The sequence below is a fragment of the Anabas testudineus genome, chromosome 5 (assembly GCF_900324465.2).
Source record: "Anabas testudineus chromosome 5, fAnaTes1.2, whole genome shotgun sequence".
NCBI classification, from domain to species: Eukaryota; Metazoa; Chordata; class Actinopteri; order Anabantiformes; family Anabantidae; genus Anabas; species Anabas testudineus.
This window is the reverse complement of record NC_046614.1, coordinates 22,231,784-22,253,629: the sequence shown is the minus strand read 5'-3', so window position 1 is coordinate 22,253,629 and position 21,846 is coordinate 22,231,784. Positions and strand designations below refer to the sequence as shown.

The window sequence follows — 21,846 nt, the reverse complement described above, 5'->3', positions numbered from 1 at the left end:
AAGATTTATTATTTAAAAATGATGTTTGTCAAACTATTTAACCAACCACAAAGTTTAAACTTTCACACCTGAAGCTCTTGTAGCTGGCCGAGGTTCGTTTGATTAGAAAAACATCAGCAGACTCAGGTGGGTGGAGTTAGTGCTTTATTTATCACCGAAAAGCCTTTTTATTAATCATGACACAGGAACATCAATCATCATATTTACAGTTCAACGTTGTGTTTTCCTGCCTCAGTAAAGTGCAGCCCCATCCTTCACCTGTGTACAGCAGGAAAACATAAAAATGAAATCATCTATCAGTAACTGTTGATTTAGGTCTTCACCACGTTCACTTCCCCAGAGCTGATCTGATGTTAATCATCCCTACATGTAATATGTCTGTGATCTCGAAGCTTCTTCAGCTGTTTCCTACAGATAATCACCGTGAATCAGGTTAAAGGTAATAATGAATAAAACTCATAAAAAGCTAAAATCCCCCAAATGATGACCCAGATAAATACACTGCAGCCTCAGCAGAAACAGAGAAGGGGTGGGGGGGCTGTCCATTGGCCTTTTATGAAACATGGTTCTAATTTTAGTTTTTTAATGATGCTAAAAATGTGACTTTTCATTTTAAAATATGAACAAAAACAGCAAAAGTGAGAACGTTTGTGTTTCTGTTGATAGATTTACAACTTTTCTAACAGTCAGCCAAGTATTTTGAAAACCAAAAAGACCACAGAGCGTCTCAGGCTCTTTTGGCATTAATTTAAATCACATTTTCTTTTCTTTACTTTTACACTCCCTGTGTTTTTCTTTTTTTTTCCATGTGGTGGCCATGTTGGCTCCTGTCAACATGCTAATGCACACTGTAAACAAATGGCATGAAATGATGGGATGCTGAACTGAATGCAGCTTATGACACTTTGTTTTTCTGCAACAACTTCAACAGATGCAGAAAAGAAAAAAGTATGAAACATTAAAAACCACCCCCAAAAATCAATATTGGCACTGGAAAAGGGTTCAAATGGTTCCATCAAAACTAAGCTGGCGCTAAATTAGAGTAGCTCCTTGACCCCAGCGCAGCAAGTGTTTCGTTTGTAACAACGACAATGGCAAGAAAAGAACTGCTTCAAAGTTATTGCACTGCAGAGAGTGTGTCAGTCAGATCTCAACCTGACTGAACGAACTAAAAACACATGATCGACCACATTAACTCACTTTATCTGAGAACAGCCTGGTCCTTCGATGGATAACACAATGGATTGAAGGCCTTAAATCTGATTTATTTTAGTTCAGCTTTAATTTAGTAGCCGAATAACAACCGTCTCTCTCGTACTTAAGCTGGACTCCAGTACCTGTGTAGACAATTAACCATTGGATAACATGAATTTGAACCAATGAAGGCCTCAAACATTGATAAATAAGTGAGTAAAGGATGTTTTGGTCAGTATAAATAAACAAAACAAAACTGTTTTTTAAAATTGCAGCAAATGTTTCTGTGTTTCCAGGGAACACTGACTTAGTGATTTTAGTGATTTCCAAACTGTTGTAGGTTAATTTTCTGTTGATTAGTTAATTGACTAATCATTATGGCAATAACTCGGCATAAGACATAAGACCAGTGGCTGCGTGGAAGGAAAGATTAGTTAAAAAACAAGACATGGTTTAAAACTCATCAGCCAAAAAAACATTACAACAGGAAGAGCTCTTCAAAATAAAACTCCCTGCTCTGTCTTCGTTTCTTTTTGTTTTACAGCAATGTAAAGCACAGGTTTTACAAACAGGGACGACAGATGAGGTGTCCTGTTGCCCTTCGGGATCTCACAGTGGCCAGAGAAGCCGTCACCTGCCAACGTGCCCTTGAGCAAGAGCTGAGACCGTCCAAATGTGCCTTCTGTGTTTCCTCAAGCATCAACTTCAGTTCCTTGTTCATTAAGTTGTTTTGTTTTATATCCTCTGTTTTACTGTTAGTTCTTTTTTTTACAGATTAAACATAAAAAACTGAAACTTACAGGTTAATCTAGATTTTAGTTTCTGTTTTTCTGGAAACTGGAGTCGATATAAAAACTAATCATTGCAGCTTTTTAATTTTTTTCCCCACACAGAATAAAATATGAGTCTGGGACTTTTCACGCTTCCTACTCCTCTTGTAGTGAGGGTGCACTTTGTTTATCCTCTGTTTCAGAGCGACAGGCTCCAACACAAGCTTCAAACAAGTCCAGCAGAAAAGGAGCACATGTTTTTTAGTCCCAGGTAGCCCAGGCGGGCGGGCGGTGTTCCCTTCCTCTGATTCCTGAGCTGTTGTCTCAACAGTAGCAGCTGGGACTTTCCTGGGAGTTCAAACATGCATCCTCTGCGTGTCGTTAGGCTTCAGACTCGCCCTTCTTCTTCCCCTCCTCTCCGGCATCGCTGTCCTCTGATTGGCTGTTGCTGAGCACTAGGAACTGTCCATCAGAAGCAGGCTGGTTGGCAGGACGACTCGAGGCGGCGATCAAACGACTCTGCTCCTCCAGATCCTGAAGAAACAACACTCGAGTTACTCCTCAGAACACGTCATTGCTGATGCTAATACCAGTTACTGCACTTTAGTAGATGTCCACACGTTGTATCAGATCTAAAGTAATATTTACCAATGAGAATATGTACCAATAAAAATATGTACCAATAACAATATGTACCAAAGGTGGCAAACTTTCTAAAAACCACAGTAAGACACTGCTCCTGTGTAAGTTGCTGTAAATCTATGTTGTTTAGTTGTTGTCAGTGTTATTAGCTTAGTATGTTGCTCTCCTGAGGTGTATGGAAAAGGTTTGACTGGAGAACAGAAAGGAAACAGTATGAACATAAATATTTGTTACAAACTGCAGAGTTCTGTTTGTAGTTTGCGCGCACCTGAAATCGGACAAAATGAACACTCTTTTAACTGATGCTGTGTTGAAGTCTGTTTCTCTCACGTCTGCATTTTCAACCTCCCCTCACTTTCATATTATTTTCAGAGAAGCAGATTGTTATCCATTACCTGATATCTGTCTGAGCTGAGCTAACTGTAGATATGGTGACGTGGTGCATTGTGGTGTACTGAGAGTTAAGTCACAGTGCACTGAGATGATCCAGGACACTGACAGAGATGACAGTCGCCGTAGACAGTGACACCATCAAAGTGACTTTAAGCTGTTTTTGTATGGAAAATGTTTTAAATTTGAAGATCACCTTCTCTATCTGTCTCTGTTTGCTCAGCTCCTCCTGCTGTTTCTCTTTGGCCTTGTCCTGCTCCTTCCTCTTCTCCACAGCCTTACGATCCTGGTCAAACAAAAAAACCAAACAAACAAACCCAAAAAACATCAGTGATTTACCACAATGAAATAAAAAACTGTGACTAAAATGAGATGAGCAGTTCCAAATGTGCCTCACCATCTCAGAGTGGAGCGCTATCTGCTTGGCCAGACCGATACTGTCACAGATCTGACAGAAGAAGAAGACAGACAGGTCAGACAGACAGATGGAGCAGAGCGTTAGACAGTCAGACAAACACACGAACAGAGACACAAACCTTCTCTCCGTCGTTGTTGGACTCGAAAATGTAGCAGACGGCTCGGCTGTCACCTCGCCCACCGGACGACTGCAAAACGAAACCGAAGAGCCTCTTGTTGTCCTGATGGGAGGAACAGTGGACCACACTGGAGAGAGGGAACTAGAGGACAGAGGAGGACAAACACGAGGTTAATGAAACATGTGAGATTAAAACTACATCTAAACAGTAAAATGCATCATCTTACCCTGAGTCGAGTGACTTGTGTCTGAGGATCAATAAGCCTGAAAGACAAAACATGCATCATTATGATCAAACTGTTTCCAAACTCCTAAAGATGAATTAGTGCTTCAGAAATTATATTCATATTTGCTGCCTGGTGATTTTATGATGAAGAAATTCATCTATCTGATAGAAAAGTAAAGGTTGCTTATGCTCATCTTTCTCCTGGAAATAATCTCAGGAAATAAACCAGCCCTTCTACAAAAACTACTTCAGGGAAAGTTTTCCCACAATTTGAACTTTTTATTGTATGTTTCGATCTTTGAAAGTTTTAAAGTTTGTCTTCTACACATTATTATAGAAGCACTGGTTGATACGTATGTCATGATGTAAGACACCACACACAACCACAGTCACTGTATTTCGTACTTGAGGCAGCCACAGGTGACCAGCAGGTGGGACTCGGTCATCCTGAAGATATTGTGGATGGCTCTGGCAGCCAGAATCTGCCTCATGGTCTCAGAGATGACGTCGGCAGACTCGGGAGTCTTCACCTCCATGGAGCCCAGGAACTGAACGATGAAGAGCTGGTGGAGGATCGAGTCTGGAAAAGAAAAACACAAAGAAGACAATGAAATGTATCTGTCTGCAAGTTCACTAAGTACAAAACACAGAATAATAATTAATTATAGAAGGCAGGTGTTAAAGAGATGACTCTAGAAGACAAGTATTGGAAAAAATAACATCAGATGAAAAATCCTTATTTATCGGTATGTAGGAATAAAATAGCCTCATGTGGCCTCAGGAGAGAAGTCCTGCACTGCCTCTTATTTGCAATAAGACGTTTTTAAACTTACTTAAACATTTTCTCAGAACCACAATAAAAAAAAGACCAGACAGACGGTAGGGTTAGGGTTATGAGGTCATGAGGTTACAGTACCTTCACTGTCTTCTGATGTGCTGTCTCCTGACTCTCCAAACGGATTACTCCTTCTGCAGAGACACAAACAGTAAACATACACTGCTCGTCCAAAAAAAGTCACTCTCTATTTCATTGGACTCCCTTTAGCATTCAACATGGCACTGTTTCAATAAGCTTCTGTAATGTGTCAACATTTCACCAACATCTTGTTTTGATGATACGAGACTCGGACAGCTGCACAAAGTCTTCTCCAGCACATCCCAAAGATTCTCAATGGGGTTAAGGTCTGGACTCTGTGGTGGCCATATGTGAAAATAATGTGTCCTGCTCTCGAACCACTGTTTCACAAATTGAGACCGATGAATCCTGCATTTTCATCTTGGAATATGTTTGTGTCATCAGGGAGGAATAAATTCATTGATGGAATAACCTGGTCATTCAGTATATTCAGGTCGTCAGCGGACCTCAATCTTTGGACACATAGCATTGTTGAACCTAAACCCGACCAACTGCAGCAACTCCAGATCAGTTTAATAGTTTCATCAATCTCCTTAGATGTTTTCTTGCTTGATGCCAATAATTTGACTCTTCTGAAACAGATTAATATATTTTCCACCACCACAGGATGTTTCTTCAAACGTGGTTGTTTAAGTGATGAGAAGCTACTCACTGCATCAGTTAGAGTTCAATAACTTGTTGACAGCTGAAACATAATCATCCATGCAGTAATTATCCAATGGGAGGCTCTTACTGATTTCTCCCTCCCATGCTGACTGTATAATAATCTAATACGACTAATAACATATTACACACATTTTGATTGCTAAGGTCATTCCTGCTTCCTGCTGCTGACATAAAATAGCTGACGTTCATCATATTTTTTCACACACACACACACACACACACACACACCTGCCGCACTGTGCTGCCGTCTTGCTCTGTCCTGAGTTCTCCTCGCTGACGGGGGAGATGATGTCAAACTGGATTGGTGTTTCCGGGGCAACCAGCGCGTCCAATGAGAGCACAGAAAGAGCAGGCGATGGCTCAGACCCCACAGAGCTAATACTGCTCGCTCGGCCCGTACGCCCTTTGCTGGAGCGGAGAGAGGGAGAGATGCAGACTTGACTTAATTGTATCTGACGGGTTATGAAGTTGTCAGTCACACCTGGTCAGTGACAGTCCTACCTGCTCGGTCTCATGCTCTCGTGTCTCTGTTGGAAAGACGGCGATGGAGTCACTGCTTCAAGAGCTGACTGGTTCACTCTGGCTGCCAGCTCCTGCCAACAGGAAAACATTTCATTTGCATGATCACACTAAATGAAGTAGGTGGACACCTGAACTTGATTGAGGTAGGACACAGACCTCTGCGTTCTCACTCAGGTAGATCCTCTTTGAGATGTTGTTGATGGTGGAGACCCACTGATGGGAGAAGTAGCACAGACATAAAGTGAGAAAACAGCAGAACACAGAGCAGGTAACGTGACAGGAAAACATTTTACCTCCTCACAGTCCTTCCTGCTCTCTGCCTGCAGCGTCACCACTCTAACAAAGCACACAAGAAAACAACAGCGCTGAGTGAAATCTCAGAGACACGAGACATTTATACACAGGTCAAAGTATCAACAACAGCAGCTCTCACTTCTTGCCATCGAAGGAAGTGACCTGGAAGCAGAAGCGGCGGTCGTCACAGTCGACAGCCATGACGGAGCAGTTGTCGAGGTCCGTGACCAGGCCACCGGCCACCTCGCCTCGGGCTTGATGCATCAGGTTCCCTCCCTGTGTGAAGAAGTACTGACGCTCCCAGGATGACGACACCAGGCCGGTCTTACTGCGAGACAGATAGTAGAGCGACTTTAACTAACTGAAGACCAACTAAATGTAATCGACATCATTCAAAAATGATTTTAACACCACATGCAAATACAGTACAGCCAGAGCAGCAATGACAGAGAGAACTGTGTGACTGTGTCACAAAGAAATCATCTGAATGTGTGTGTGTGTGTGTGTGTGTTCTTACTTGCGGATGTGCAGGTAGCCCTGTTTTCTGGTCAAGCTGCGACAGACAGGAGAGTAGGCCGGGTCAGGATCACACGGCACATACAGTGGGTCACATGACCTCTCCATCTGCTGGATGGTCTGCTGCATCTGCCCCACCTCTTCCTCCATCTCCCGACGCACACTGAAAAAACACACACACACACACAAGACGCTGGAGTCTCTGCTGATGTTTCCTATATTTCTATAATGTCTCCATCTTGAAGTTAGAACAAACAAAAGAAGAAACAACTGAAGCAGACTAGGTGGTGGGTTGAGGATCTTACTTCTGGACACTGGTTCCTATAGTTCCCAGGAAGTCCTCCCACTGCTGGGTGAGATTTTCTGACCCCAGCTTAAAGAAACTGATCTGTAAACAACAACAAACACAGGTAAAGATAAAGAAACATCAGCATGTTTGGTAACGGGACCATCTGGGGAACCAGCATTTATTCATTTACTGGTTTTAAAGTTCAGATGTTTTAATGGCAGGTAGAAACCCTGGTCTCTAGGGTGAAAATACATTATTGTTAACTGTCATTGTTAAACTCAGTACGCGCCGTTTAAGGTAAGTTTGGGTTTGAAACTTTATTTGGTCTATTTAGTTTAACCTGCGTTGTTCCTCTGTGTTATTGTTCTGAAATTACTGCTGGAATTTCCCTCTGGGATTAATAAAGCCAGTGCCTGCGTTCCTTCCCTTCTTTCTAATGTTGGTCTGTCCCAGAGGACAGTTCAGCACCTTCAGTCTCAGACCAAAACAACAATGGTTGACAGGTGATACAGCATGGGACGAGCTTGTTTTCAGACCGTCTCTTTGCTCTTCTCGGGTTCAGTCAACAATCTTCATGAGCCAGAAACCTGTATGTAGTCTGACCTCAGCATCCAAGTGTGGACATCCTCAGGTCTAGATTAAAAATCATTAGTGCACTTTGTGTGTGTGTGTGTGTGCGTACCTGAGCCTGCATGTAGCCCAGCAGTGGCTCCAGCAGAGCCGTCTTCTTCTTGTACTGTAGCGTGTTAAGTGAGCAGAAGTAGTGCATCATGGTCTGGTGCTGTTTCTTACGGGAGGTGTAGACGTCTTCAACCACTTCCGCCCGCACCTGTCACAAACAACATAATTTTATATATAATATAACATAAGTTTGGATAAGACCCTGATATTGTGAAACTGTCCCACTGCTGATGATCATTTTTCTTTCATGCAGCTGGAATTAAACAGATTCCAACCTGCTGCATGAAAATCAACCTGCAAAACTTGAGCTTTGCTGCAGGTAAAAAACATTCAGGAGATGAATCTGAAGTTGGTACATCACCAGTTACAGTATTTAATTCCAGTTAATACCTTGGATAGACTAAAGAGATTTCCTGTCAGTGAAGGTCTGGTGAAAGGTGAAACCAGCTCACATGAACTGAATTAATGACTGAATGAACTAATAACATAATGTGAGCTGTGCTTCCTCACTACTGTTACCTTGTCATTGTCCCTCTTCTTGGACAGGCGGCTGTATCTGTTTATGGCTGTGTCATGATCTGCAGACAGAAACAGGGAGGTAAGTCTTTTGATTTCTTTTCCTTTTCAGCAGTGACACTGGTGAAAAGAGAACATAAGACAATCATCCGGTGCCAGTAACCATTAAAAATAAGGTGAAGCAGATGTGAGTTTTGTGGGAGTGACTTCCTTCGAATGTGCAGGAGCCAGAGGTCTGCACATATTTTAGATTAAGTTGAACTTCACACTGTAATGCATGAAGCCGACTGTGGCCACGAGATAGCAGCTGTAAATTCTTCAAAGACGTCAAAACCTTTTCAAAGTAACATAGTTTTCCAGAAACATCCATTGACTTAATTTTATCAAACAAGGTTAGCAGCCATTGTCGTCTGGCTTCCTGGTAAAAAAATATCAGTGAACAAAGAATAAGATGCTACGTTAAGATTACTTTACCTCCACTGACTCAACTGACAGAAACAAACACCAGGTTAAAGGGTTTTAGTCCTGTTTTCAGTATTTCTATTTAAAACCATGATACCAGCTAGAAGAACCATTATCAATAGAGCAACAGGAACGAATTGTGTGTGTGTGTGTGGGGGGGGTCCTTCTAAAATAACAAATTAAATATATTTACCATCACTGGCTATTTGGAAGACTTCTTTCAGAGTGAGGATCTCTGTGAAGACAAAACAGAAAAAAGCACGTTATAGTGTTAGAGGTTCATTTGCTGGTTGTGTGTGTGTGGACACTACTTCTAAGTCATTTTGTCCTGGTTCTGTTTTCTCTATTTGGGCTTTTTAGTCCACCTGAAGACAAATGCACACAGTTATATTTTATACAACAGAGCAATTCCAATTATTTGAGCAGGAAAATCTTCTGTTTTTAATGTGACTCGGGTCCATAAAGAAGTTTTCCAGTTGGCTGTGGAGGAACTTTACTGGTCTCCACAGAGTCCAGATCTCAGCCTCATCTCTAGGATGAAGTGGAACACAGACTGTGAGCTAGACTTTATTTCACAGCATCAGTGTTGGATCTCATTAAATCCCTGCAGCCAGGTTCGTGGAAAATCCTGTCAGATAACATGTTTGAGGTTTTAGCTGTGGTTTGTGGTTATGTAGTTCAGACACTGGTTTTACTCTTTGGGTCAGACTTGTTGAACTGTTGGAGTCAGTGTATGCGTGTTTCCTACCTTTCAGGTCTCTCTCTTTAAACTGAGTGATAGGAAACATCATAGCATCTGCAAGTTGGGTGGACAACACAGCGTGACAGGAACTCAACTAGAAAAAGAAAAGGGGGGAGGTGGAGGTGTGATGTCCATAGTGACAGACATTCAAATATTCCTGTGAGAGCATGTCATAAGAGGTCAAATCTGCCCGTGTGGGATGTCCATCAGGATAAAAACAAACATCCATTAAAGCAGAAGAAGGCGTTTGATTTCTCACTCACCTCATCGATGACTTTTGCAAACTGCTGCAGGGTGGAGCTCATCACCTCATCGTCGCCCCCTAGAGGAAAACGCTGCAGACAACAGTAACAACATGAAGGAGTGGATTAAAACTGACTCCTGACAGGGATGATTCCTGTTCAGCAGCAAAAACAGTAAGTGTAAAATCCACAGCAAATAAATCTGTGACTTTTAACAGTTCTCCAGATACGTCATCACGTAACAACACAACTGATCCTTCTGCTAAAGATAATGTTATAAGATAGTGAATAATTACAAAACTGTGATCATATGTTGTTTTGTGAAAGGTGCAGGACAAAAAGACATGTGCAGCAGATAATCAGTAGAGTGCTGAATGTGTGTGAGACCTAAGAGATCTGAGCAGTGGTTATTGTTAAAATGCTAATGGATGGTGTCACAAAGCCAAACTTAATGTACTGTGTTACACAGTGAGCTGAAGGGTCATAAGACTGATTGCTTGTGTTTCACGGTGGGAGGCTGGTGTTAAATGGAAGAAGGGACTTTGTAGAAACACTCTTATATCTGGGACCAAACAGACAGTGGCTTTAAATGCACAAAAACATTCCCAATGTAACAAAGTGCATTAGGGTTTGTTTGTAGCTGTTGTTGCTAAGCTAGTGACTGTTCATTAGTTCAGTTTAACCTACAACAGGTTCAGGAAACACATGCAAACAGACAAATATCACAGAATTGTTACTGCAATCAATTAAATATACATCTATATCTCAAAATGATGACAATTTACCAACATAAGTCGCCTTCAAATACCAACATGAGCCACTATAGAGGCAGCAAGTGAGTGAGTGCTTGTGAATACCCACCTGGAGACAACTGTTGCATCTGGAAACTGATACATTTACAGGGCAGCACTAAAAATATATATGTCGTCATACATCCTGTTTCTGTATTTGTTTTATTCTGATTTAACTGTTGAACCTCTGTAGTCAAATTACTGAAGTTGTTTTCTTCAGTATTATTTCGGCTGCAGCACACTGAGCTCTTAGGGCCACTGTACATTTTGCTGCCATGGAGGAAGTTAATTTGAATTGAATAAAAAAACATCTCCTGACATATTTACTGCAAAAATGGTCCTGGAATTTAATCATCTGAATTATGGCTCTCACAAAGTCTAAAAGCTGCTGGTGAAAATCCCTTTGAACACTTCTAAGAGCCTATTTAGGTTGAAGATTGATTATGATTGTGTTACTGTGTGCTTTGATGATACTATTACACCTAACTTTAAAAGAAAAAAGGCTTCAAGGATGAGTCCTGGATTAATAACATCTAACAGAAACTTCCCCCAGCAGTAGCGTGAAAGCAGGCGTCAATGCTGTACTGTATAGTCTTACATTTGAAGGTAATATAAGAACAATGTTCTAGCATGGTGGCTCACCTGTTTGTCGTACTCTTTCAGCAGTCTAGAGGTCAGGTGTGTTGCAGCACTGAGTTCATTCTGAAAAAGAAAAGATGAGATGTGATGATGAGATGGTGCCAAACTGCTGTTGATACATTATTCAATCTGCAGCCATTTAACATTGCTGTATGTTCTGTCTATACTTGCAATGCCTGTGGCACTATAGGTGTCAAACAGGCGTGTGTGTGTGTGTGTGTACCTGTGCATCATAAATCCTCTGCATAGCCTGATAGAGCTGTGTACAGTAGTTGGAGATGGCTGCAGTGTCCTCTTCAAACACTCCCAGCAGAGACCGTGTCTACACAGTAACACAAGTCAAAATTAACAAAGAGTTTATTATTTGATAAATCTGTAGAACATCGCTCAGCATATTATGTCCTTAGATGGCTCCCTGTGTAACTGCCAAAAACTAAACCCACATCTATCTATGCAAACACACCTACTACATGTCGCCACAGTGAAAGTATGTCATAAAGGTGTGTCTCTATCATTGTAACTCTCAACTCATCTGTCACCGCGATAGATAAATAAATGCACGTCTATGCCAAACCCAGCCCTCAGTGACCCACCTTTGGCAGATATCACAGCTTACAAGCACTTTCTTTAACGACCTGAAAGTTGTTTACTTGATTTAGGAATTCTCTTTTCCTGCAGATCACTTGCTCTAAGGTTGTTCACACAAATGTTTAAGATTTCCCTTAAGACTTCTGTTGTTCATTGTTGTTTGGAGGTCTGTTTTACATTATTGTCTGGATGTAGAATCCAATCTTGACTGACTGCAGGACATTACTGTCCAGAGCCTGCATATATTGGAATTGGAATCAGTTCTTCCCTTTATCAGTTTCTTGTGTCATGGCTGCCACACAACTGTGAAGCAGGATATTTCCAGTCCCATCCTTAACAGCTGGCAAAGAGGAAATACTCAGTTATAACCTAGTAGGGTTCAGCAGCATTAGATCCACTGAAGCCTAGTAACCCAAAGAAAGACTAACCATAAGTGGAATATGCTTTAAGACACAGTCTAAGGCAGCAAATACCAGTAATTACTTTGTAAATCACTTATAAAATGTCACAGCCACAGCCCGATGCAGCATCTCAGTTCTGTTTGTACTGTTAGCCCCTAACCCTAACCCTTACCCAAAATAACTAAAATAAAATATCCAGACATGTATCTCCACATGTACAGATAGTCTGATCAGGTGTGTTTCACTGTGGCCACACCCCAAACCGTGATGTCACAGCAGGTGTTTTCATCTGGATTTGCTGCAGGAGATATCATCACTGATCGGGGTGTGTTTTAAGTCACCTGAATCAGTGCAGCTGCAGATTTCTTCCCCGTGTGACTTGATCAATGAACAACAACACATAGCAGCCGAGTGACACTGCTGCTCGGCCAAAAGATGAACAGTTTTCCCTGCAGGGAGGAGGACGTGTAGCTAAGGAAGTAGCCGGCTAACTGTTGGAGATCATCTCTGTGCGAACCAGCACTGACTGGTGTTGATCTTTACTGAATCCCCACTAGCTGACTGGTGTTGCCCCATGATGTCGATGCACAGGATTAAGGTTTGGGTATTATATTGACAGCTGTGGTTAGCTGGGCCGTTAGCGGTTAGCAGGCTGGCTGAACTTGGCATCTCTTGGCTGGTTGTTGGCAAACACTGAGCCCACAAAGACAGTTAGCGTAACCGTACAGCTGGCTAACGTTAGCATGCTAGGTGAAGCCTCCACGGAGGAGAACTGTTACCTGCGGACTGTCCTCCAGCGTCTCCTCTATCGGCAGTTTCTCTATCCCGGGCATGGCTACGGTTGGCGAGATGGACGTCGGTGGTAATCCAGGAACAAAACACACAACAAATCGCTCCGACAACTCCCACTCAAGATCTGTTAGACACACGAATTCACAACACCCAAATAAGCCCCTCCCACTTCCGCATGTCCCGCCCTCCAGCTGCTGTTTAATTGGATAGGAAGAGAGAGCAATAATTTAATTGGTTGCTTTTTTAAAAGGCGAAAACGACGCCATGTTGGCTCTGACCAGGGTCGCCCTTTCACTGTTTTTGTGTACAGCTTGGAGCCACAATGGCGCCCAGTCCGTTCAGGTTTTTCTGTTTTATTACTGCAGTTAAAAAACCCATTAAAGGTATGTTTGGTGTGATATAGTGAAGTCCTTCTAAGTCCTCAAACTCGACCTTCTAACCAGTCTAAAAAGACCAGTTATTTCTGCTTGATTGGAAAGGTTTTATTTAGTATAATATCATAATGACTATACTTGAAGTCAAGTGGCCTTCTGCAATCAGGGAAATTAACAAACATGCCATAATAATAAAAATTCTTCAGTGCATGCGGTAGAGCAGTAACTATTTATTAGTCATGTAGAAACAGGTAAACATAGTGTAAATATCTATAATATGAACGCAGGAAAAGTGTGCATAATAAAGGCAGTGTAGATAGAGATATGTAAAATATGCTGACACTGTACAGTATGGAATAATAACCCCTCCACCTCAAGTGTGAAGTGAAGTGTATCAGGACCGGGCTTCCTCCATACTGGGGATTGTCGGGTCATCACGAGGGAACAAGTTCTCTACCACACTGTGGTGTCCTTGCAGCACGCAGCAGCTCAGGCCACTGCGTGACATCCCAATGTAAGAGGCATTGTGCCACATGTGAGTGATCTCACTGTAGCACTCTACAGCTGAGAGAGTGGTGGAGCAGTCCTGTCCTCCGACCACGAAGAGCTGGTCATCCACCACCCCGATACCAAAGTAACTGCGAGGGTTGGACATGGGTATCAGTGTGCTCCACCTGCAGGTTTGAGGGTTGTAGACCTCAACAGTGCGCAGGTGGGAGTAACCACTAACAGTGCCTCCAACCTGGGAGAGAGAAGGTGAAATGTGTATCTACAGTTTCTGAAGCTCATGGAAACAGTTAATGTGAAGAATAGACACACTCCCTTTCTAATAGTGTTTTTTGGGCCTTTTGTGTGACTCATGTTACAGAAATACTGTTCCAGTCTTGTGTTGCAAAAATGTGTGATGGTGCTGATTGTTGAGGAAGCAGCCAGGTAGTTTAAAATATAAAAGCTTCGAGGCTTGGACACACATTATTCTCCACTGCTATTATTTTGTAAAGTTATTTGCTTGTTATTTTGCTGTTTTAGATTAATAATACAATTAGTGTTTATTGATCCCCTTAAAAACTTCACATGGCACCCAGCAGTGGACACATTAATGCACTGATATATTATAATACTGTAATATCAAATACAGTACTCTGAAATGGGCCATCTGTATATTGAGTATTTTATTTTATAGTACTTTTGTACTTTTAAGTAACATTAAATATGTAACTGTACTCTACTTCTAATTAACACTTTTGATTGCTTTAACCTAAATATGCATAAATATTTACTAGACCTACATATTTATTTTTATATAAATTAGTTAAATATTACATTTACAGGATCAAGGGATTACAATTAAATAGAGACAAGAAGATCAAAAATCATCATTGCAGGTCCACAAATGTCTTTAGATCGTTCTTTTGCTGTTTTGTTAGACTCCATCAACCATAAACAAGGTTCAACCAACCCTCTTACGTTAATAATAATACCACACACTTACAGCATAGATCTCGCCTCTGTAGGCAGTGACCCCCAGGCCACTTCGACATCTCCTCATAGGGGCAATCGGGGTCCACAGGTTGGTGTTGGGGTTGTAGCATTCAGCTGTGGAGAGACTGCGATACCCATTGAATCCTCCACAAATGTACACCTACAAGAGAGGTGCTGGAGAGTTTGATCCAATACAAAATACAGTAAGTGCTCCAAAATGTAATGTACCAAAGTTCTCAGATTGTTAAATTTGAAGAAATACGGTATGCCTCATAAAACATATATAAACTGTGTTAGTCATCCCTCCTTCACCCACCTTGCCATTTAGAGTTGTAGCACCGGCCCCACACCTCTTTGCCCGCATTGGTGCCATCATGGTCCACTGGTTCCTCTCGGGGTTGTAGCACTCGACAGTGTTATAATAAGTGTGACCATTGAAGCCTCCCATGGCATAAATGCAGCCATTCTGCACAGCAACGCTGACATAGCAGCGGCAGAAGTTCATGGGTGCCACCTGGTGCCATGTGCAGGTCACAATGTCAAACCTTTGCACGCTATTCAAGTAAGTTTGTAGGTTGCAGCCACCAATTACATACACAAAGCCATTGAGGACAGCAGCACCATGGTGAGCACGCGCTGTTTTTGCATTTAAAGTGACCCATAAGTCAGCTCGGGCATCATACGCCTTGAGGCTGGTGGTGGCAGTGCTAAAATCTTTGCCTCCGGTGATCAATAAAATGGCAGGAGGGAGGCGTGGGCGAACCAGTGGGTGACCTCGGGTAGAATTTCTAGACCTAAACCTCTTTATTGCCTCCTCAATGATGGGTTTACATTCAGCTTGGTCCTTTACCAAAGCATTCTCAATCACAGCATATTCGAGGTAGGCAGGACTCATCAAGCCCAGTCGCACCTGGAGAAACGTAAAAAGACAATTAAAAACAGGTTAATTCAGTCAAGTACAAAGATGGAAGCAGGACATGGACTCAAACCAGGGCTAAGTTCTCTTAGTATGGTTGTATATAAAGTTCAAAAAGCCACCAATTCAATATTTCCAACCATCCACTCTGATCTTCTCTATAACAGTTTTTAGGCATTACGTGGTACCAACTCAACCTCACTTTCCATCGATAGTATCTCCTTAATGCAGCTGGTTATCGTAGTGGCACACCATGAAACTGCTGATTGATTGTCAGGAAAAGATAATTATTGGTTGATGTACAATAAGCGATATTAAAAAACAAAAGTACTGTTGTTTTCCTGCCTGGTTTTCAGCTTGTTTCTATAGAAATACTTTGTGATGCCTTAAGCTGACTAGAATAACTGTGGACATTGTTTAGTTACCTTGGGCAACAGCACAGAGATACAACCGCGTCTTTGGTCAGGTACATGGTTAATCCAGCGCTGGATGGCTTCAAACACTGTATTTTCATGTTGCACATTGAGGTGATCATTCTCGATGATAACAACCAGCTGCTCCAAAGACAGGTTCAGCAGCTCATTTGAGACACAAACTATGTCCTCAAAGTTGTGCAGGATGTAGAAAAAGACCTTCTGCTTTAGCTCGGGGAAGTGGTAGAAGCTCACCAGCCTCCAGATGCCAATGCAGTTCCTCAGGCACAGCTGATCCTCAAGGAAACAGCAGCAGGCCTGAATGATCCCCTGGACCCAAAACTGGTCTCCAGCTGCCAAAACCTCTGCCACATTATGCTTTGTCACAGGGATAGAGTGGGTGTAGGCATAGTTGATGATCAGCTGCATCATCTCAGGTGTAACCCCGGGGATAATGTACATCTGCTTCTTCGAGGTCGCCCAGGCACCAGTGAAGAGAGTGCTGTGGGATTAGGACTGATCTTTAATGAAGCATTTATCTGTCACTTCCTCAAGAGTCAATTAGCCATTTTGTCATTTAATGGACAAAGAACAAGGGAAGAAAATGAATTTCCAACTATTAAACCAGAAAATTCTCAAGTTACAAATGTTAGAACTAGAGAATGTATTTCTTTAAAATGATTTCTTATCAAAACAGTTGGTGGCTGTTAACACACTAATATTTACAGTGCTAGTCACATATAGAAATCACTTAGCTCCCAAAGCTCTGCTCTAAAAAACACATCTCAGACATGATAATGGTAATAAACAATAAAAAAAAAAAAAAAAAAAAAAATAGAATAAGACTAAGATAGAATAAGATTCATAGACTGATGTCTATGTCTAACTTTTACTCACCAAAAGTATGGGCTGCAGCTACAGAGGATGATCTTGTGGGCATCAAACTCCACATCCCCCACCTTGATCACCACATCACACAGTTTTCCCTCCAAACGAAATTCAGTAAAGACATCAGACGCCGTGTCACGCATCCTTTTCTCCATATCACCTCTGTTAGGATTTAATGTGCTGGAAGCCCGTCCCTGCTCGCTTGTGCCTGGCGTGTTAGTCAGTAGGTTTGAAGTAATTTCAAAGATGGACATCTGTGGGAGTTACGACCTCATACAATCACATTTTAAATGCTTTATTATTTAGCTCAACTTATTTCAGTCATTTATCTCACAGTAAGCATACACATTATAAACAACATGAACAAATCAAAAATATATAAACAATCAAATCATCACAACAACCAAAGTGTCATATAGTGACTGAAAACATTCTAATATAGGCTAATTTGTTATTATTTTAATGTGGACCCCAAAATTATGACACCACAGAATCCCAAACTCTACACGTCATTTTCTAGTCTAGTAGCCTATAGTATTAATATATAAACAGTCTCACTGACATCACTATGTATGAATCAAGAAAGACTCATATATTTCTTCACAAAACACAACTAGCAGTGGGCAAAAGTAACTTTACTTAATTACTGTACAATTCTACAGGAATTTCTCAGTTTTTCCATGTTCTGCTTTTTCAGACTTTGACACATATTTGATAACTATAGTATCTGAATCAAATTAATAATAAAAAAATTAAAGTGTTGTTGTGTAAAGTGTGTTAATGTGTAAAGTGTTGTTGCTGACCTTCAACAAAAGAGGGAGACAAACAGATGTTGCAGCATGCATGCAGACCCCCAGGGCAAAGGATATTGTTGTCATCAGCATACAAAGCAGTATTATTATTTTCCTAGACATTCAGACACCAAACTGTTCTCTAGAGCTGAAATAATTAGTTGGTTAACTGGTTTATTCTTTAAGTCGTTTAAGGCAAAAACACCAAATATGTATTGGTACTAGCTTCTCAAATGTACAGTAAATACTTGTTAGTTTTGTCAGTAAACATTTTTAATACTGTTGTTTGTTGTATAACAAACCATTTATCAATTTATCTTTAAAATCCTTGAAAAAGTAGTTTCAAAGCAATTATGTGACCACCTGCGCAGGAATAACCTGTATGAAGATTCCCAGTCAGGATTTAGATCATAGTGCAGAAACAGCACCGGTAGAGGTCACTAACAATCTTCTCTTAGCTTCAGATAATTGACTTCTCTCTATACTCGTTTTGTTAGATCTTAGTGCTGCATTTGACACTATAGATTACAACATTTTATTACACACTGGAACATGTCATGGGGGTTAAAGGAACAGCACTAGGAGTTCCACAGGGTTCTGTGGTTTCTCTATATATGTCTTGGGTGATATTATTAGGAAACACTATAAATTTCCATTTCTATGCAGATGATACCCAGCTATATTTATCTATGAAACCAGAAGAAACTGATAGACAAGACAAGACAGAGGTTATTTAGTTTGAGACTTGATCAAATCTTTCATATTCTTACCCTAGAAGATTTAATATTGGCTTCAAGTAACACATTTAGGAAATCTTGGCGTTATCTTTGACCAGGATACCCCCTTACTTCATACATAAAAGAAATCTCTAGAACTGCCTTTTTCCACCTAAGACATTGTTAAAATTAGGAGCATCCTGTCCCAAAGTGATGCTGAAAAACTAGTCCATGCATTTGTTACTTCCAGACTGGACTATTGTAATTCATTATTAATAGTTTGTCCCAATAACTCTTAAAAAGTCTCCAGTTAATCCAGAATGCCACAGCCATATGCAGTATCATATTTCTTCTACGTTAGCTTCTCTCCATTTGGCTCCCTGTAATATCCAGAATTGAATATAAAACACTTAATAATCAGGCTCCATCTTATCTTAAAGACCTCACAGTTCCATATCTTCCAAGCAGGACTCTACGTTCTCAGACTGCAGGTTTACTTATGCTTCCTAGAGTTTCCAAATGTAGAATGGGAGGCAGAGCCTTTAGCTTTCAAGCCCCTCTCCTGTGGAACCAGCCCCCAGTTCAGGTTCGGGAGGCAGACACCCTCTCCACATTTAAGACTAGACTTTAACTTTCCCTTTTTATAAAGATTATAGTTAGAGAAGGATCAGGTGACTCTGAACCATCTCTTAGTTATCCTGATATAGGTTAATCTGCCGGGGGAACTCTACTGATACACTGACCTCCTTTCCTCTCTCCTTTCTCCTCTATCCATTCAAATACCACCATTGCATGTCATTAACTTAGTGTCTCCTCTCTCCCGTAGTTGTTTCCTCCTCTCTGTCTCCCTCTCTCTGTTCTCCTCTGCAAGTATCCTTCTTCTTGGAGCTGTATATCTCCAGAGTACATTTACTGGCCCTACCGATCTGCTCAGTGTTTTTGCTGCTTGTTGTGGTTTTTGTTGCCTGCTGTTCTTTTCTCTCTTCTCTTTCCACTCACCCCAACCGGTCGAGGCAGATGGCCGTCCACCATGAGCCTGGTTCTGCTGGAGGTTTCTTCCTCTAAGGGGAGTTTTTCCTCTCCACTGCCTCCTGGTGCTGCTCAAATGGGGTTTTTAGGGTTTTCTATATAATTCTGTATACAGTTGTATTTTGTAAGGCCTTAAACACTGTGAAGTGCATTGAGATGACTTCTGTGGTGACTTGGTGCTATACAAATAAAATTGAATTGAATTGAATTGAATGTGCAGAGGAGGGAGGTGGAGTATATTGGAAGAAGTCCGCTCAGGTTGGAGCTGCCAACAGTGGGAGAAGAGGTAGACCACAGAAGAAGCCCATGAATGTAGTGAAGGAGGACGCCCAAGACGTTGGTTAATCTACAGAAAGAAGAAAGAGGAGAGAAACAGTATCATGAACTGTATACCGATACTGAAGTCAAGTTGTCACACTTGCTACACACCTAAATACAATAGCGTATATACATATGCAATGTCTAGATGAGCTGCTACATGGAGAATAACACATTAGGCATGCGAGGATGCGGGGGGGACCCGGGGGGGGCGCCCCCAAGGAGCCGCAGGGGCAGGTAAAGGAGGGAAAAAGGAGGCAGAGCAACGCGGAAGGTAGCGAACAGAAGGGGCGACGTAGGGGTGGCCTCGTGAGCCTCCGGTCGTTGGGAAGCTAGAGGCAGGGGGAGAGTCCATAGGAAGCCGCCGGGGAGGGCAGCGGCGAGGCCGGCGGTTTCCGCCGAGCGGCGGGAGAAGCATCGGAGGACATCCGACCCCCCCAGGAACCCGGAACCCGGTGATGGAGGAAGGGGGCGAAAAATACCAGAGCGAAGCAGGCCCACAAACATCGACAGCGGGGTCACGGCGGACGAGGCCAGGAGCGCAAGGTCGAACACAGAATGTGCGTGAGGGACCAGGAAGAGGTCGAACGCGGGGTGAGTACGTCGAATGCGTAGTGCCGGGTGATGACAGCGGTCAGAGGGGGATTAGCGACCCCCGAGGGGACAGGACGGTAGTGTCAAGAGGGTTGACCGGGGAGGGGGGAGGTGGGGGAGCACGCGGCCCCGCGGCCACCGCAGACCCTCCTCGGGCGCGGACCCCGCGAGCGGGAGCAGGATAGGGGTCTGTAGGACCGGAGGGAGAAAACACGGGTCCAGGGCCGGCCAAATGAGATAGAGGAGAAGAACCTTGCGAAGAAACTGAAGAACAGTCCTGGGATGGGACCGAAGGGTGGAAAATCGCCAGGTACTTACCTGTGGGATGCCTAGACGGGGGAGGGAGGGGCACAGCGTCGCGGCAGGGGGCAAGAGGGGAAAGGTCGCCCCACAACACCACTGACACATCCGTACGACACGTACGCGTAGCTAGACACCCATCACGACGCACCACACGCCGGCGTCTGCCGTCTAGGGCGTTTAGCTGGGGGCAACTTGCGACGCGCCCACCCACACCACCTTTGTGTACCACACTACCACCACGCGCCGCTACACTGTATGTCAGACATCACAACACACGCGCTCGCGCCGCGCGCGCGCGCAACACACTATCACTACAACACACCCAACACCACAGCGCGGCGGCTCGCGTCGCAAGAAAACACAAACGCCCACACTACACGTACAATAGCGAGCGCGAGCGCCGCGCCTCGCGCGCGCACACACAATTTTAACCTTGACGCACTACACCCCACACACACACGGCTTTCGCGCACACACACCGGTCGCGATGGCGCTCGGTGGCGGCGCGCGCACACACACACTACAAACGCGCCGCGCTCCAGCGTATGTCGCCAAACAACACAACACACACAAACCCAACGCGAGCCGCTCGCGCGCGCACACACACCACTCGACACACACGCGACCACAAACCACGACTCTCCTAGCTCTGTCTTCCAATAACACACGGCACAACACACTCTCTCTTCTCTAGATGAACAAACCGAAACCCCACACTAATCTCTTCTGCTCTCTCTCCCCATAACACACACACACCACACTCTAGCTAGCTCTCCGGCGCGCGAGAAAATCCAGCGGCACACATGAGAGAAACTATCCCGTTCGATGCCTACATCCGACATGGCACCCACAGCATATGTACTCGTGGATCACAGTGGGGACCTTCGCCCTTGTGCTCCAAAATTACGACCCCAAAAACGCGGCGTCGAGCGCCGAGGACGGAGGCGGGAGAGTACGCGCACCTGTCATCGAAATGTGTTTAGCTACCGTCACGAAGACAGGTGCATCGGAGCAGGTTATTTTATCACACCAAAAAATAAAAACACACACAAAAGTGCGCGAGAGAGCGCAGCGGAGAAAATCTCAACAAGTCGTCAGGAGGCCGCGCAGCCGAGGGCGAGCCTGGGAGTTCTTTCGGGAGACGACCAGTACATAGGCTGAACCCGCGAGTGACTGCGCGCGCGGAGGACGAGAGAAAGAGGCGAAGA

The 21,846-nt window shown here is 43.2% G+C and overlaps 2 protein-coding genes across 2 annotated transcripts; both read right to left on the bottom strand.

Annotated features, from left to right (window-relative positions):
* Window positions 1-131: 131 nt before the first annotated feature.
* Window positions 132-12,971, bottom strand: appl1 (adaptor protein, phosphotyrosine interaction, PH domain and leucine zipper containing 1). Its single transcript, XM_026348431.1, has 22 exons — window positions 12,802-12,971; window positions 11,257-11,355; window positions 11,037-11,096; window positions 9,625-9,696; window positions 9,368-9,455; window positions 8,813-8,854; window positions 8,161-8,219; window positions 7,643-7,789; window positions 6,977-7,059; window positions 6,673-6,834; window positions 6,295-6,483; window positions 6,155-6,197; window positions 6,018-6,074; window positions 5,841-5,932; window positions 5,568-5,747; window positions 4,674-4,726; window positions 4,163-4,337; window positions 3,759-3,795; window positions 3,533-3,673; window positions 3,394-3,444; window positions 3,193-3,282; window positions 132-2,498 (listed from the first exon to the last, which is right to left on the bottom strand). The coding sequence occupies exons 1-22, from the start codon at window positions 12,853-12,855 to the stop codon at window positions 2,346-2,348; spliced, it is 2,127 nt and encodes a 708-aa protein (XP_026204216.1). The 5' UTR covers window positions 12,856-12,971; the 3' UTR covers window positions 132-2,345.
* A 436-nt stretch (window positions 12,972-13,407) lies between these two features.
* LOC113154314 (kelch-like protein 10) lies at window positions 13,408-17,223 on the bottom strand. The gene is made up of 5 exons (XM_026348440.1): window positions 16,897-17,223; window positions 16,012-16,501; window positions 14,987-15,580; window positions 14,681-14,830; window positions 13,408-13,930 (listed from the first exon to the last, which is right to left on the bottom strand). The coding sequence occupies exons 1-5, from the start codon at window positions 17,139-17,141 to the stop codon at window positions 13,583-13,585; spliced, it is 1,827 nt and encodes a 608-aa protein (XP_026204225.1). The 5' UTR covers window positions 17,142-17,223; the 3' UTR covers window positions 13,408-13,582.
* Between the last annotated feature and the right edge of the window lie 4,623 nt (window positions 17,224-21,846).